An 18,288-nucleotide genomic window follows, 5' to 3' on the forward strand; every position below is an offset into this window, starting at 1 on the left:
TAAAAGAAGATGCTCGTCATTTCAAAATGAAAAGCGTATATGAAGTATATAAATTATTCTAATTTTTAAACTTTCTTGTTTTTTACGAGAAATAGGAAAAATCACACTTTAAACGAAATAATGCTAATTCAAAGTTAACATTATTCAAATTTCTAATGAAATTATTTAAATCACTATTGCATATAAAGCATGACATACACTATCAAATGGGCTTGTCCATCCGATGAACTCCTTCTGTACGTGTGTGCTTGATAAGTGTGTAGCAAAACATTCAATCAGCCTTCAATTTGCAACCGAAATCTTCAAATTTTCCTCTAAAAACGAATGAACTTAAACTTTTTTTATTTTTTTCCAAACACAATAGCTGTGTTCCAGAACTAAAAAGTTTTTACAATTTTTACGACTTTTACACATTTTACTCGAAAAAGCGTTCCCGTACACAAAAAAGTTGTAAAATGTTCACTTCTCTTTAAACAAAAATGGCGCTGAATGACGCTATCTTTAAAAACTTTTTACACGACAAATTTGGGCGAGTAAAAAAATAGTAACATGGTTGCCGGCGTCTGATTGACTGATACGCCGACTTTGACATTTGTTCCAGTTTTTTTGACGTATTTTCATGGTACAATTAGAAAGGTAGATGCCTCAGCCCAGCTGATCGAATCTAAAACGTCAAAAAACTAGGAATTCGCCGTGAAAAATCAAAACAAACAACCATATGATTCGGTAAGTAAGAGATAGCATGTCTACACTTTATAGGCAAACACAAGCGATAAAAAGAGACAACAAGAGACCATTTGGCGAAAATGTTGACAGTTTACATTACAAAAAAAGTTGCTTTGTTGTAGCAATTCGCCGATGCATCTACCTTTCTTATTGTACCATGCGTATTTTCCATTCTTCCGTTCCCGAACTATTTCAAAACACTTGTGTGTGAGAACAATTTTTTTGCAGATTTGCATTTGTGAAGTTCAAATTGAAGCTTTTTATTACCAAAGACGACTCATTTGTCCCCCTTCTATTCCAGAAAATCATATTTTGATTTTCCTCAATCCATAAAATACACACACACACATTCTCATATTTTGAAAAATGTACACATACTACCATGGTACAATAAGAAAGGTAGATGAATCGGCGAATTGCTACAACAAAGCAACTTTTTTTGTAATGTAAACTGTCAAAATTTTCGCCAAATGGTCTCTTGTTGTCTCTTTTTATCGCTTGTGTTTGTCTATGAAGTGTAGACATGCTATCTCTTACTTACCGAATCATATGGTTTCTTGTTTTGATTTTTCATGGCGAATTCATAGTTTTTTGACGTTTTAGATTCGATCAGCTGGGCTGAGGCATCTACCTTTCTAATTGTACCATGCATACTACTACAAATGTTGACATCAAAATTTGATAGTGTATGGGGCGCTTAAAATAAGTATGTTTCAAATTACATGTAGAATAGAAAAATTCAACTTTATGACATGTTTATATTATAGCCTTTTGCAGGGTTTACCTTCTCTATAAAGATTTATTTGAAATATAAGCCATGGAATTGACATTTGAAACCCAGTGGGTTTATTAAATATTAAAAATCGTAGTTAAAACTACGTTTACATACATATAACTATATTTACTTTATATTTTATTTATTCCGGTGGATTTTAAATGTCAAATCCATCAAATATACGTATAAATTATCATAACCCGGCAAGTTCTAATGCAAACATGGTGTAAACGGAAAGATAATAAAAAACGGAAAACGGAAGATTTAAAATCCTAACATTAGGTGTGTCTTTTTACGTGATAATTTGTAATAATTATTACTAATGTTGCAGATTTTGACAGTTGAATAAAGGAAAAGTTGCTGAAAAAAAATTTTCAGCAACATTTAGTAAGTAAAAAGACACCCCTATAACAGCGTGTTTTTGTAAAAATGCTTGCCTGTCACACGAACCGTTCGTACTAAAACGTATACGTTCAAAATTTGGTTCTTGTAAAATTTTGAGAACCATTCGTTTTTATCTAATACCCCGTTTATATATAACCGGATTTAACAAACCGACTGGGTTTTAAATGTCAATTCCATTGCTTATATTTCAAACAAATCCTCATAAAGAAGGTTAACCCTGCAAAAAGCTCTAATATAAACAGCATATAAAAGCTTTCGTCATTTCATAAAAGCTTTTATATTTCAGGGTTTCCATGATACTTATTTTGTGAATTTTGCATAGGCATCTGCACGTAAAATGTGTTACTTGATGCCAACCCCGATAAACAGATGACAAACAAAAAATAAGAAAAAAATGTAATCAAATTTGTCCAAAAATAATTGTGATAATATGAAGACACGGCGGTACTTCTCCTTCTGTGAAAATAAATAAAATGTCATTCCCCACCAATTTTCATGTGTTTTGTGTCATTTATTACTCAAATACTTCATTTTCATTTAAAACGATGGGTCTTTTCTATTCGTCATGGTACAATAATACAGGTAGCATTATCATGCCAGCTGATGGTAACATAATGTGTCAACTGCATTGAATTGATGTCAAAATTTGACACCTTATGTTACCAACAATTGCCGATGCGGCTACCTGTGTATTTGTACCATGTATTCGTTTATTTTTGACGTATTCGTTCGTCTGATTTTGTTATGAAAACCAAAAAAATTACGAAAATAAAAGCTTGCATTTGTTTGTCACACGAATACAAACGTCAACCGCTATGAAAAGCAAATTTTGTCTTCGTTCATGAAATCGACGAACGAATGGGCAAAAACTTTTTACAAAAACACGCTGTTAATAAGTCTGTCTGGTTACTTTCCCAGCAAGAATTGTCCAGCAAGAACTTTCTCAGAGAGTAAGCGGTTTTTTTCTCTTTTGCTAGAAAATTGTAAAAAGTAAACAGACACCCTCCCAGCAAAAACCAGCAAGCAATCAGCTGACTTGCCAAAACAGAACAATTTGTCCGCCAACAAAGGAAGCAAACACGCTGTATTTTATTAAAAATAAAAAAGAAAATTAAACAAAAAAGTATTTTTCCACTTTACAAATTTGTTCTCCATAAAACAATACAATTAGACTATGTTAAGCGCTCGGCACATACGGTGCGTTGAGCGTTGCGGTACAACAAACACATGAAAAAAGTGTAAGTGAAGCCAAGTTTTTTGAAAAACAACAATATGGCTGACGCATTAAAGTTAAACATAATTTAACTGTTTTGGGACAACGCATGTCCCAACGTGTCACTAAACGGACCGTATGTGCCGAGGGCTTAAAGCCCTCAAAAAACTTGGCATCACTTACACATTTTTCATGTGGTTGTTGTAGCGCGACGCACAACGCACCGTATGTGCCGAGCGCTTTATTTCCACAATAACATTGTTTTTAATGTCCACAAACATAAATCAACAAAAAACTAAAAACGGCTGATTGATTGTTTTCAGGAAGAAGAAGAGCTTGCAAGTGCTTGCTAAAAGAAATTTGTCCAGCAAGAATTTGCAAGCTCTCAGTGAAAGAACTGTCAAAATGTCTCTCTCGAATCGCTCTCTTTTGCTGGTTTTTTGTGTTAACCATAGATGGTCAAAATTACTCTTAAATATTTTTTAAGGGAAAAATAAAACAGCGTTTTTGTTAGAATTGTTTTACTTTCTTAATATTTTTAACACACAGACGACATCTAAACAATTACAAAAAACGATTTTATTAAAAATAAAATAACAAAACAACCCGTAAATGTTTATTTATGTTGTAACAACGAAAAAGAGGAACAAACCACAGCAACGCTGGCGTGCGAGGAAGCCCATCTATGGTGTTAACAGACGACTTCCAGCAACAATTGGTACAAATTGTTACAAATTTTAGGGTAACCAGACACAGCTAATATGTACAGTATCGGCCAAAACTAAAGCACCCCCTCAGTAAATTTTTTTGAAATGATATTTTTTTTTATGAAAACTAAATTATAAATTTATATTTTATTTTTCTTTTTATTTATTTATATCTTTATAATTGGAAAATCAAAAATAAGGAATTCAGAATTTAATAAAAAAAGTTAAAATTCAAAAAATATTTTAGGTCGCAAATATAAGCGGACAAAACTAAAGCACCCCCCAATTTGAGGTACAACAAAAACTATTGAAATCAATATTTCGTTTCGTATCCTCTATTCTGAATGACACAATCACATCTTTTTGGTATAGAAGATACTAAATTATTAATTACTGCAGGCGAAATAATTGATTTTCGGAAAATTTAGCTTAAATCCTCAAAATACTGAAAATCGGAAGGTACCGTTATATGGAGGCTATACCCAAACGTGGACCCAGGTCCACGATTTTTGGTGGATATGTTTTGTGACCACTAAGAACCCTAAGTACCAAATTACAGCTAATTTAGTAGGAAAATGTGGCTTAAATATCCGAAATACCGAAGATCGGAAGGTACCGCTATAAGGGGGCTATACCAAAACAGGGGGCTATACCAAATTACAAATGTAATAATTCGAATTTCAAATGGAAAATTTCGAATTACAAATGAAATAATTCGAATTACAAATGAAATAATTCGAATTTCAATTGGAATTCTCAAATTACAAATGAAATAATTCGAATTTCAATTAGAATTCTCAAATTACAAGTGAAATGTTTCGAATTTCAAATGAAATAATCAAATTACAACTGAAATTCTTCGAATTACATGTGAAAATGGTGTAGTCAAATACAATACGCTAACGTTTAAAAATTAGCAAAAGAACGAATTGCAGAAGAACGATAGACGCCGGCTTATTCAGTCGACGACCAGCAAAAAAACCTTTCATATCGACTAAAAATGAAGGAGCCAGACTGGCATTCGCCAAGACCCATTTGAACTGTTTTCCGATGAATCTATGTTTAATTTAAAGTATTCAGATGGTAAAAGGCTTGGACCAAATGGGCAACCGTTAAATCCTAAATATTGCAAAGACGCTGTAGAACATGGAGGCGGAAGGTTTTTTGCTGGTCGTCGACTGAATAAGCCGGCGTCTACCGTTTTTTTGCAATCCGTTCTTTTGCAAATTTTTAAACCTAAGGGATTTAGTATTTGACCAGAGAATGCTGTAGCATCATTTTTGGATGAATATGAACAATATCGGCTAATGTTTTGGTATAGCCCCCTTATAGCGGTACCTTCCGATCTTCGGTATTTCGGATATTTAAGCCATATTTTCCTACTAAATTAGCTGTAATTTGGTACTTAGGGTTCCTAGTGGTCACAAAACATATTCACCAAAAATCGTGGACCTGGGTTCACGTTTGGGTGTAGCCCCATTTATAACGGTAACTTCCGATTTTCAGTATTTTGAGGATTTAAGCTAAATTTTCCGAAAACCGATTATTTCGCCTGCAATAATTTAGTATCCTTTATGCCTAACAGATGTGATTGTGTCATCCAAAATAGAGGATAATATAATAATTGTTCCTCAAACATCCCAGATGGGACAATGGAGACTTCTCTCATATCAATGAGTACACCCCGATTCATATTAGCTCAATGATATGGGACCTACTGTTTATTGCCGAGTCCGAACGGCGTGTCCTAAGACACCACTTGTAAAGAAGTTTTACAAGGCTGAAGTACTCAGGAAATGTCGCCAACATCACTGAGGGGTATTTTGCCACCGTTGAAAATTTTGATGTTGCCTGGCCTGGGAATCGAACCCACGACCTTTAGCGTGCAAGGCGGGTGTGCATACCATTGCACCACGGTGGCACCCAAAATAGAGGATAAGCAACGAAATATTGATTTCAATAGGGGGGGGGTGCTTTAGTTTTGTCCGCTTATATTTGCGACCTAAAATGTTTTTTGAATTTTAACTTTTGTTTATTAAATTCTGATCTCCTTATTTTTGTATTTTTCAATTATAAAGATATAAATAAAGAAAAATAAAAAATAAATTTAAAATTTAGTTTTCAAAAAAAATTATCATTTCAAAAAAATTTACTGAGGGGGTGCTTTAGTTTTGGCCGATACTGTATATTTTGAACATGAATATTTAAATTGTGTATATTGATCTGTTATATCAGAATTACGTATTATCGGGGAATATGACGACCATGGTGATATTCTTTCTTTTAATGTTGATGCTAATCGAAACCAACAATACATTTTTATATGGGTAGCAACTGTTACGGAATATATCCTTCAAAATATTTTGTTCGTACTGAAAATAGCTATTATTTTCTCAGTAATTTTTCCCGCAATTTCATACATTATTTTATAAAATGTATCCATTTCTAATTTGTCATAAGCTTCCTATTATTTAGATTGAAAGATCCTCCATATGTCGCAGAATTTTCTTTTTTATGCGTAAATAAATCACAGCTTATCTTTTTAATTGCCATGAAAAAATTAATTTTCATTGATTTTTTTGTTTAAAATATGAAAATTCTTTTAGATCGTTAGACTTAACGACTCCTTTTTTTCGTCGGTAACTTATCGATGATTTTCGATAAGTACCGACATAAAAATCGGTAAAATTTGTATACAGAATAGCACTTACCGACAAATATCGCTAACTATCGACATTTGTCGTTAATTCCATCGGTAGAGAGTTACAGAATCGCACTACTGGTGAGGGAAAAAACTTTAGTAACTTTAAAAATAAATTAGAAACAAGGTGTACATAACTTCTAACAAATTGTTGTGGAAATGCCGCCGCGACCAAGAAACCGAAAGGAACAAGGCCACTTTAAAAGTTCAATAAGCACGAAAAAAATTAAAATAACGGTTTGTCGGATTATCAATTGACACATTTAAAATCGATAACCTTAATAATCGACCACTTCGATTATTTTTTGCAAAATATGGATATTGGAATCCCTACACTTTTGCAAATTGTAAAAATTAGCAACAAGAGCTATTTCATTCAAATAGATTTGGAAGATTACCAAGATTAGCAATGCAATTTTGAAATATTAACAAAGCAAAAATCGAAAAAATCGATGCGCAACTCTTCGAATAATATCGACAAAAGTCAGTTTTGGCAGGTCAGTAGTGGGATTCTGTAACTTTTTTTTCTACCGAACCGATATTGATAATTAACGAAAATTTTCGGTTGAATTACCGAAAGTGCTATTCTCTAACTCAATGTTATCGATACAAAAATTTTAGCGACGAATATCGGTAGAATGACGGAATTTAAAAGAAGATGCACGTCATTTCAAAATGAAAAGCGTATAAGAAGTATCTAAATTATTCTAATTTTTAAACGTTTCTTGTTTTTTTTTAGGAGAAATAGGAAAAATCACACCTTAAACGAAATAATGCTCATTCAAAGTTAACATAATTCAAATTTCTAAGGAAATTATTTAAATATAAATAAATTATATAAATAAAATAAGTATGTTTCAAATTACATGTAGAAAAATTAAACTTTAGGACATGCTTATATTATAGCCTTTTGCAGGGCTTTCCTTCTCTTTAAAGATTTATTTGAAATATAAGCCATGGAATTGACACTTGAAACCCAATGGGTTTATTAAATATTAAAAATCATAGTTAAAACTATTTATATTTATTTTATTTTTTATTTATTCCGGTGGATTTTAATTGTCAAATCCAATGGATATGCGTATAAATTCTCATAACCCGGCAAGTTCTAATGTAAACATGGTGTAATGTTGGACAAATTGGTTGATTTGTTTGAAACGGAACATTTAAAATACTAACATTTAATATGTAAATTTTGAACAGAATTATTTAAATTGTGTATATTGATCTGTTATATCAGAATTATAGTACGTTTATATATAACCGGATTTAACAAACCGACTGGGTTTCAAATGTCAATTCCTTCATCAAATAAATCCTCTTTAAGAAGGTTAACCCTGCAAAAGGCTATAATATAAACATGGCCTTACGTATTATCAGGGAATATGACGACCATGGTGATATTCTTCTTTCTTAATGTTGATGCTAATCGAAACCACCAATACATTTTTATATGGGTAGCAACTGTTTTATTTGCAAAGAAATATATTCCAAAATCATTTCTTAAAAAATTTATTTTCATTGATTTTTTTGTTTAAAATATGAAAATTCTTTTATATCGGTAGACTTAACGACTCCTTTTCTTTCGTCGGTAACTGACCGATGAGTTTCGATAATTACCGACATAAAAATCGGTAAAATTTGTATACAGAATAGCACTTACTGACAAATATCGCTAACTATCGACATTTGTCGTTAATTCCATTGGTAGAGAGTTACAGAATCGCACTACTGTAGTGCGACGAAAAAAAGGAGTCGTTTAGTCTACCGACATAAAAGAATTTTCATATTTTAAACAAAAAAATCAATGAAAATCAAGTGTTTAAGAATTGATTTTGAAATATATTTCATGGCAAATAAAAAATAAGCTGATATACATTTCTTTACGCATAAAAAAAGAAAATTTTCCTTTCAATGTAAGTAATAGGAAGCTTATGACACTTTACAAATTGGAAATGGATACATCTTATAAAATAATGGAGGTCATCTGGAAACCTCCAGTATTGTGGGGAAAATCTCTGAGAAAATGATATCTATTTTCAGTACGAACGAAATATTTTTAAGAATATATTTCGTAACAGTTCCTACCCATATAAAAATGTATTGGTGGTTTCGATTAGCATCAACAATAAAAGAAAGAAGAATATCACCATGGTCGTCATATTCCCTGATAATACGTAGTTCTGAAATAACAGATCAATATACACAATTTAATAATTCCTGTTCAATATGTACATATTAAATGTTAGGATTCTACATCTTCCATTTCAATCTATATTCGATCCATGGTATAAATAGAAAGGTATAACAGAGCTCACATCTGATTTCAATTTTTTTTTTCTGAGTGTGACCGACTTTTGTCAATGTGAAGTTTTTATTTTGTGTGTGTTTGTGTTTGTTTTGAAAAATATTAAAAATGTTTTCAAAATAGATTCAAAATAAATTGCAATGAAATCGTTAATTACAGAGCCGTTGTAGAATATATTTATCAAACCTAATTTGAAATTAAATTTTTGACCGTGTTTCGATGTATATGTGAAAACAAATATTTATGTTTCATTCATTTTCGCGCTGCTTTAACGAATTGGATAAATTGCAAAAAATATCAAACAAACAAAAGCAACCTGTTGCATATGCCAGTATAACAATTTTGACAGGAAGCGGGCATACGTGTAGGGTTGAATTTCTATCGTTTTTTCGAACCTGTTCTACCTTCCTTATTGTACCATGATTCGATCGAATTAAATCATAAAAATTCTAAAAAAACAATTCAACCAAATTGTCGAATATTACAAAAATGTTTACATTAAAACTTGTCGGGTTATGAGAATATATACGTATGTGCAATGGATTTGACAATGAAAATCAACAGTAATAAATAAAAAATAAATATAGTTATATGTAAACGTACATTTATAGTTTTAACTACAATTTTTTTAACTTTTAGGTAGAATTTTTATACATGTAATTTGAAAAATAATCATTTTATATACAATAGTGATTTAAATAATTTCATTAGAAATTTGAATAATGTTAACTTTGAATGCGCATTATTTCGTTTAAAGTGTGTTTTTTCCATTTCTCCTAAAAATAACCAGAAACATTAAAAAATTAGAATAATTTATATACTTCTTATAAGCTTTTCATTTTGAAATGACGAGCATCTTCTTTAAAATTCCGTCATTCTACCGATATTCGTCGCTAACATTTTTGTATCGATAACACTGAGTTACAGACATAATACAATAATACAGGTAGCATTATCATGCCAGCTGATGGTAACATATGCTCTGTTCCAGAACCTGCAAGAAGCTACTATTTTTTACTACGATAACATTTTTTCCTTTATGTTATCGGAAAAAATAGTAAAAATTAGTAGATTCTTGCAGTACTGAAACAGACCATATATGTGTCAACTGCATTGAGTTGATGTCAAATTTTGACATCTTATGTTGCCAACAATTGCCGATGCGGCTACCTGTGTATTTGTACCATGGTTACAGAATAGCAGTTTCGGTATTTCAAACATTTTTCGTTAATTAACGATATCGGTTCGGTAGAAAAAAAGTTACAGAATCCCACTACAGGTCAGCTGTTTCTGTTATCCTTCATCTCATTCGTAAACAATAGAGCAAGCCGGCCATTTTGCTTTGTGTTCATGTTTCATCAGCGATTCCCTTTTGTGGTCTTTTTCCGAATTTTGGGAGCGTTTTTAAGTTTGCTTGGCTCTGCAAATCGATTTCGCGATTTCGTTCGTTTAGTTTCGTCTTGAGTCGTTGCTTTTGCAAATTGGCAGATTGTTAGCTACTTGCTATTTCAAATAGATTTGTTGAAGATTACCGGTAGGAAGTCAAGAAATCATGTTCGCTCTTGGCCGTAATGTCAGCAATGCAGCTAAGTAAGTTCTGTAATAAAAATATGGAAATAAAAATAGAAAGAAGGGATATGGGAGGAATTAATTGTACAAACGGGGTAATATGTGATTACATAAATCTGAAGCCCTTAATTGATGCACATTTTCTATATGTACAAAATATATATATGTAAATATATGCATATGTACGATTGTTGTGTATAGTATACATGAATAAATGAAGCATATGCGTAAGTAGTAATAATATATTATTTACATATTTGATTTATTTGCCTAAACAGAAATGCCGTACGCGGCAAACATACATTGCCCAAGCTGCCATATGATTACGCTGCTTTGGAACCCATTGTCTGTCGGGAAATTATGGAATTACATCATACCAAACATCACCAGACCTATGTCAACAATTTGAATGCCGCTGAAGAACAATTGGCCGAGGCCCAGAGCAAAAATGATGTTACCAAGATCATTTCTTTGGCTCCTGCTTTGCGTTTCAATGGTGGTGGTCACATCAATCACTCAATCTTCTGGCAAAATTTGACCAGCGAGAAGACCGAGCCATCTGCCGACTTGAAGAAAGCTATTGAATCCCAGTGGAAGAGCTTGGATGCATTCAAAAAGGAAATGACTACCCTAACCGTTGCCGTTCAAGGTTCTGGCTGGGGTTGGTTGGGCTACAACAAGAAAACACAAAAGTTACAAATTGTAGCTATGCCAAATCAAGATCCTTTGGAGGCCAGTACCGGTAAGTATTTTATTGTGTGCGACAACAAACGGTGTCCATAAGTTTCAAGTGATTTATTATGTTTTCTTTATTCCTTAGGTTTGGTACCTCTGTTTGGCATTGATGTCTGGGAACATGCCTATTATTTGCAATACAAAAATCTACGTCCCTCTTACGTTGAAGCTATTTGGGACATTGCAAACTGGAATGATATTTCCAAACGTTTCGCTGATGCCAAGTGAAGAAGCGCAGGCGTTATTTTCGAATTAAAATAAAACACTGTCAATATCATCTTAGAACGGTCTAAACCAAGTAATCTTTGTAAAACATTTTGTGATCTTGTCGAAGAATAAACACATTATTAGAGTAAAAAATGTTGTATATGTTTAAATGATAAACACTAGACAAGCTATAAAAGTTGAAGAGCTTGCCAGCAACTAAGCACACAGAGTCTTTTAAAAATAACCTATGTAGTTGCTTTAATATTTTATAAACTTTATGAAAATTTTCGGGATGAAAATGGACCGACCCGTCTCTGAGTAAAGCAGTTGTTCTAACCGAACTTAATATGTATGTAAAACTTCAAATTTGTACTTTTGCCCCTCAACTCCCAAACAGTGGCAATAAATAAATTGACAATTTTTCTATTTTTAAACATACTCCAAAACAATTCACACTTTCAATCATTCTTTAAAAAATTTAGTTACATTTATTGTCATACATTAAAAATGCGCTATAAACTACATCAAATCTGCCATTAGAAGAAATAGCTTCAGACCATTTCCCGATGTTTGAATATCTTTATGAAATAGTCGTCATAGGTTCTATTGGCTTATTGATTATAAAATACAACAACAAATTTAACAGTCAACAGGAAATATAACTTCTAGAAAATCTGGATTTTCGCAAAGCACAGCTTCCCTTTTCGAAGATTCCGCAACATAGCCTACAACCCATGCATTTTGTTCCCCATTTGTAATTTTGTTAAATTCCTTACAAAACTCTTCGGAAGCCGATGATGGCATAGCTATTAGAAGACCACCAGAAGTTTCCACTGATTTTCCAGATTTTAACTTGGCATAGGTGTAATTAAGCTTCTCAGCAAATCCCAAAATATTTTTAATTATGGGTAACTTTTCAATGACAAATTTCAGCTCGTCCTTTTGAAATTCAGCTAAATTGTGTGCATGGCCAAGTAGACCAAAACCAGTAACATCCGTGGCAGCATGAGCTTCATATTTGTGCATAAGTAAGGCAGCGTTTCTATTTAGATATGTCATCGATTTTACAGCCATTTTGAGGGCTAAAGTTATGTCTTCATTAGAGAAATGCCTCAAAAGTTCAGTGTACTTTTCCGTTTTATCACATAACCAAAGGTAGGCGTTTGTTGCCAATTGGGTTCCCAATGGTTTAGTTAATACCAAATGATCACCCGCCTTAGCATTACTGGGCATTATTACTTGTTCTTTGCTCACCACAGCCGATGCAATGCCACCAATCATACACCAAGGATTCATCACTGAGTTCTTTATTGTTGGGCAGCACTTGGCATTGCGTGCAGCATCCCGAAAGCCCTTCATTATCAGGGGCATAATGATATTACGCTCCTCTTCGGTTAATTCAGTTGGAGCACTCAATACCATATCGATTTTATCGAATTCCGTTACACCAACTGCATAGACATCACTAACAACATTTGCCAATGCAATTTTGCCCATTGTGTAAGGATCATTGACCAGGGGATAGAAGAAATCAACTGTCTGAATTAATCGTATGTCAGGGTGCCTTTTTAAGGGAATCACAGCACAATCCATACCAGATCCAATATAATCGTCGCCATGTTCTGCTCTATCTACGGTGGGGTTGACTGTTAAAATTTCTGTTCCCAATAGATACTTGTTTAGAGTATCCTGGGGAATTTTGCAGCCTCATCCGCGCAATGTTGAAAATTTGGTTAGTTGAAAATCTGGCCGTAGGCCGTGGTCTTCGGGATTGAACATAACGTTGAAGGAACTGAAAATATATAATGGAACATAGAGATAATTACAAGAAAATAAGAAAACTTTGTAAAATAGAAAAAAATAAATAAAATAATTTAATTAAACGATGTTGTGAAAGAAGTTTTGGGTACATGTCCGGTTTCGGTTTTGGACTCGTTCGTTTATTTTTGACAACAGCAGACTTTAAAATCAAGAGTACATACATATGTACATATCGTCACCTTAAATGTCAAAAGTCGTAACCAAAAAAATAATAATTTTAAATGTTTGTATGTATTAGTAAATCAGAGATGTATTTGCAGACAGTCTGTCTTGGGTAAACGCGAGTAAGGCGATTATGTGGGATATTATCAATCATATATGATATATTTTAGTCTTATGTATTAGATTCAAAAAAACTAACTTTTACTTTTTTAAGATACGACTTCGGGCATTTATGGTGACGATATGTATGTACATATGTTACCACAAATATCCCTGAAGAGACAAGGGAGATTTCTCTCATACTCAATGACTACAAAAATAGGTACGACACTTGTAGAGAAGTTTTACATGTCTGAAATGCTCAGGGTTTTGCCACGGTTGAAAATGTGATGCTTCCTGGCCTGGGAAACGAACTCAGGCATACCGACTGCAATGCGGCTGTTCTTACCCAGAAAAATCAAGATTATCTATGGAATTTTCGGAAATAGGGTAAGTGCACCTAATGTCGGCATGTACCAGTAGTCGGCACCTTTTGAATTTGAACTCAAATAACTGAAAATTAAGAAAACAAAATAGGAAAATAATCTTAAAAATACTTTAACAATATTGTCAGCTAACTTTATATAAAATTTCATTGAGCTAGGACCAATTTTTATATTGAAATTTAAGTTTTTGTCAGTGAAGGGTTTTACCACAACCGAAAATGCATGTTTCTTAAGAAAAAAAGGAAAAGATTATGTCAGGATGCCAATGCCAATACATGACAAGATGATCCGAGAGCGGACCTAAAACCGTATTCAGATCAATATCGATCAAGACATTTTTATTTTATTTACTTATTTCATCCTATCATTTTACACTTGTGCGAAAGAATTGATTGAGGTCAGCATGTCTATCGGTGATCTAAAAACCTTTTGTTCTCAGCAAGAAGTTACGCATGTGTGTATTTGGCGTTTAATATGCATACCAAGGCGAATTTAATAATTAATTTAATTTCTTTCTTATACCATGATACATACATACCTTCAGAAATAAATTATCTCCAGAGCATATGATGAATACTAAATGTTATGTGATGTAGATAATGATACTCTATTAAGGAGGTCATGTGTTATCAAGAGTCCATATCTCTTTTATGACACTACGCAACAAAATAGAGAATAGAATTGAACTCAGATGATGACATTATGGGAGTATGAATTCTTTAAAAAGCCGTGGAGTCAATCACCATCGTTACCGTACTGGATGCATTTGATAGCAGTAAACGTGACACAGAACAAAATAATTGATAAATGCATAGAAAGATCTACTTGCGGATATAAACTTAAGCCCATAACTATACTAGTTTGTAATTGATTCAAATCTTGGAGCAAGTTGAGTTTAAGCATTAAGCTCGGATAAAATTATAATTTTTTCTATATTGCCGGCCATCGGCCGGGGATTTAACACTTTCTGCTATGGACAGGAGCCAATCTAGGGAACGGGAACAACATTTTCTTTTAAATTAAAATTTTTCTCTAAGTAGCCGACATTTAACAAGGGAATTTGCGGAACTTCGGAGGCCCATATCTCGGGAAGTATGGACTTCCGCAATAAATGTTATATATATTTGTGATCAGAGTGACGAGACCTACCTGTGACAAAAATTTGGTCCCGATCCGAGCTTAATGAAAACATTCAACTTATGCCCAAATCTTTTGCAGTAGCCTTTTAACATTGAAATTATTGAACGAATTTCTAGTTTTCCAAGTAGTTTTCTATCTAAAAGTTAAAAAATCTGATAGATTGTCTCGCCCAAGATCAGACAGAAATATGGAAACTGAAAGAATTTTTCCACCACAAACCTTAAGGGAGTCCAATTGGACAGCGGACAGCAGCCCTAAGATATTCGGATTGCTTTTGTCCCTGAAACATACTTCCCGAGTTGGGCATGTCTTAAACATCAGTCCATATTCATTGTGGACCTCACTTTTGAGGTTTTCTGTCAGTTTGCCGCTAAAGGGTTCTAGATTATTCACAATAATAAAAAAAATTAAACGCACCCACCTGTTAAAATAGTTGGACTACAAATTTCCTTCCAGAAGTTACAAAGCAAATAAATATCGGCATTTCTGACACAACAAATTCATAATTCATTTCGTTCATTTCGTAGCCATTCTTGTTCTTGTTGATTCCTCGTGATTCTCTCTGTTTCGTACTTTTAGTAGTAGGTCAGATAGAGAGGCGTAAACGTGACGTAACTGTTACTGTAGGTTAACATATATGTAACTAAATTTAGTAAATCGATTTGATTTAAATTGTCAAATCTGTTGCGTATACGTCAAAAAAAATCCTCGTAAAAGAGGTTAATAGTACGTTTAGACTAGGGTGGATTTCGCAAATCCAGTCGATTTAAGTTGTCATTTTCATACAATATATCGTCGGTGTTAAGCGCTCGGCACATACGGTGCGTTGTGCGTTGCGTTACAACAACCACATGAAAAAAGTGTAAGTGGTGCCAAGTTTTTTGAAAAACAACAATGTGCCTGACGCATTAAAGTTAAACATAATTTAACTGTTTTGGGACAACGCGTGTCCCAACGTGTCACTAAACGGACCGTATGTGCCGAGGGCTTTATGCTTAAAGCGCTCGGCACATACGGTGCGTTGAGCGTCACGCTACAACAACCACAGCTGTGTTCCTTTACTTACCTGAGGTTACCATTTCTTATCATTTTTAACCTACAAAGTGTTCCCTTAAGTGTGTTCTACACGGCATGTATTTTACATATTTGTGCATACCAACTGTCACTTTTTACAAATCTGAATTTTCACATGGTGTGAACCATACAGAAATTTCAATGCATCAAAGTGTTATGTCCATGCATATGTATATTTTTCGAATAGAACGCGCTCTATTCTCGTCTGTACAACCATAGGTAAACAGCTGTTTTGTTTGTACGCGATATAAATAAAGAAAACAACAGAAAACGAATGAAAAATAAAATTTTGCCGTGCAGAAGGAATTACATATGGGCGAAAAAAGTGACAGTTGCTATGCATGAATATGTAAAAAACAGACCGTGTAGAAACCCCATTACTTTTAATAGCATACAATTTATATGATAGCAGTTTACCACTTTTACCATTTTCTGCCACTGTTACCATTTTTAAAAGTGAAGGAACAGACCACACATGAAAAATGTGTAAGTGATGCCAAGTTTTTTGAAAAACAACAACATGGCTGGCGCATTAAAGTTAAACATAATTTAACTTTTTTGGGACAACGCATGTCCCAACGTGTCACTAAACGGACCGTATGTGCCGAGCGCTTATGTATGTGTTTCATACGCCAATTGCCTGATTCGAGAAAAACTCAAGTTAATGTTTGCTTGATTAAAAGTGGTACAAAAATCCAATACTTTAAAGCGCTCGGCACATACGGTGCGTTGTGCGTCGCGCTACAACAACCACATGAAAAATGTGTAAGTGATGCCAAGTTTTTTGAAAAACAACAACATGGCTGGCGCATTAAAGTTAAACATAATTTAACTGTTTTGGGACAACGCGTGTCCCAACGTGTCCCTAAACGCACCGTATGTGCCGAGCGCTTAAGAGCTCAGTAGTGGGATTCTATAAAGCGCTCGGCACATACGGTGCGTTGAGCGTTGCGCTACAACAACCACATGAAAAAAGTATAAGTGAAGCCAAGTGTTTTGAAAAACAACAATATGGCTGACGCATTAAAGTTAAACATAATTGAACTTTTTTGGGACAGCGTGTGTCCCAACGTGTCACTAAAGCTCTGTTCCTTTAGGTGCAAGAATCTTCAAGTTTTACAACTTTTTACTCGAAAAGCGTTCCTTTACTTCAGACACCATACACTACATATGGAAGCAGATTGCAACTTTTGCCGGTTTTACCACTTTCAAAAGTAAAGGAACAGACCATAAACCAGAATGCAGCACACAACAACAACAATTTGAGCAAACACTGTTGTCAGTGCATGGTTTTTCAATTAGTGAGAAGAGAGAGAAGCTCTCTTTGCTCGCGAGTAAAGAGGTGCCGCATTCTGCACTAAACGGACCGTATGTGCCGAGGGCTTAACTCATTTTTGCTGTAACCGACAAAAATCGGTAAAATTAAATCGCAAAATTATGGCTAAAAACATAAAGAAAAGTTGGCATTACTGTTTGTATCAGTAGAGGCATGGCACAATTACCAAGGTAGTGGCATCGTAAAATTTTGAATATGCTATGTCAAAACTTTCTTTATGTTGTTGGGGAAATTACAACAAAAATAATTTTTTTATATAGGGATTTGACTTTTCATATTCGATCAGCTGGTGTGATGCCACTACCTGGTAGTTCTGCCATGAGTAGAGGCTAGGGCATGGCACAATTACACAGGTAGTGGCATCGTAAAAATTTGAATATGTTATGTCAAAACTTTCTTTATGTTGTTGGGGAAATAACAACAAAATATTTTTTTATAAAGTGATTTTACTTTTCATATTCGATCAGCTGGTGTGATACCACTACCTGGTAGTTCTGCCATGGGCTAGGGACTACTTTTTATTCATCGTTAACTTAGTCCCAATTTACATTAGGCGAGTTTACTTGCGGCAATTGTCAGTTTGTAGGTGAGAGAGGGTGCTGAGAGGCAAAGGGTTACCATATGCCTCACCTCTCTCTCCTACAAAATGACAATTGCCGCAAGTAAACTCGCCCAATGTAAATTGGGACTTACCGAAAAACTTCGTTAATTAGTCCCGGCCCACGCTATCGTGAATTTCCCCACTACAACAATTTTATGATTTTACTCTACTATGTCCCGGTCCACACTAGAGTGATTTCATTGAAAAAATTGCATGAAATTATGTGTCTCTAGATCGACCTCCATAGTAGAGTAAAATCATAAAATTGCTGTAGTGGGGAATTCGATTTAAGAACGACTAATTTCTTGAAACTTTTTAATGAA

At 33.9% G+C, this 18,288-nt stretch overlaps 2 protein-coding genes across 4 annotated transcripts in view; one reads left to right on the forward strand and one right to left on the reverse strand.

Moving 5' to 3' along the window:
- The first annotated feature begins 10,240 nt into the window (after window positions 1-10,240).
- Window positions 10,241-11,499, forward strand: Sod2 (superoxide dismutase 2). The gene is made up of 3 exons (XM_073988236.1): window positions 10,241-10,425; window positions 10,683-11,146; window positions 11,225-11,499. Exons 1-3 carry the CDS (start codon window positions 10,388-10,390, stop codon window positions 11,365-11,367), a joined length of 645 nt encoding a protein of 214 aa, XP_073844337.1. The 5' UTR covers window positions 10,241-10,387; the 3' UTR covers window positions 11,368-11,499.
- Window positions 11,500-11,808: 309 nt separating this feature from the next.
- Window positions 11,809-18,288, reverse strand: part of Sps2 (Selenophosphate synthetase 2) — a 29,846-nt gene continuing 23,366 nt past the window's right edge. Inside the window, exons 1-2 of one of the 3 annotated variants that reach the window (XM_073988234.1) lie at window positions 15,376-15,530; window positions 11,809-13,138 (exon numbers count right to left, since the gene is read on the reverse strand). In XM_073988234.1, coding sequence (XP_073844335.1) covers window positions 11,986-13,125 — 1,140 coding nt within the window. In that variant the 5' untranslated portion in view covers window positions 13,126-13,138; window positions 15,376-15,530 and the 3' untranslated portion in view covers window positions 11,809-11,985. Of the gene's footprint in view, window positions 13,139-15,371; window positions 15,531-18,288 lie in introns of those variants that run through there. The other 2 variants (XM_073988235.1, XM_073988233.1) reach the window with 2 other exon arrangements.

Source organism: Musca autumnalis, unplaced genomic scaffold, assembly GCF_047663935.1.
Source record: "Musca autumnalis isolate F117 unplaced genomic scaffold, ASM4766393v1 scaffold_5, whole genome shotgun sequence".
Lineage (NCBI taxonomy): Eukaryota > Metazoa > Arthropoda > Insecta > Diptera > Muscidae > Musca > Musca autumnalis.

What these genes read in the sequence shown, in the direction of transcription:
- Sod2 (XM_073988236.1), top strand. Translation starts at nt 10,388, where the DNA reads ATGTTCGCTCTTGGCCGTAATGTCAGCAATGCAGCTAA. An exon ending in AATGTCAGCAATGCAGCTAA is followed by an intron (nt 10,426 to 10,682) that starts GTAAGTTCTGTA and finishes TTGCCTAAACAG; the next exon opens with AAATGCCGTACGCGGCAAAC. An exon ending in TCCTTTGGAGGCCAGTACCG is followed by an intron (nt 11,147 to 11,224) that starts GTAAGTATTTTA and finishes TTTATTCCTTAG; the next exon opens with GTTTGGTACCTCTGTTTGGC.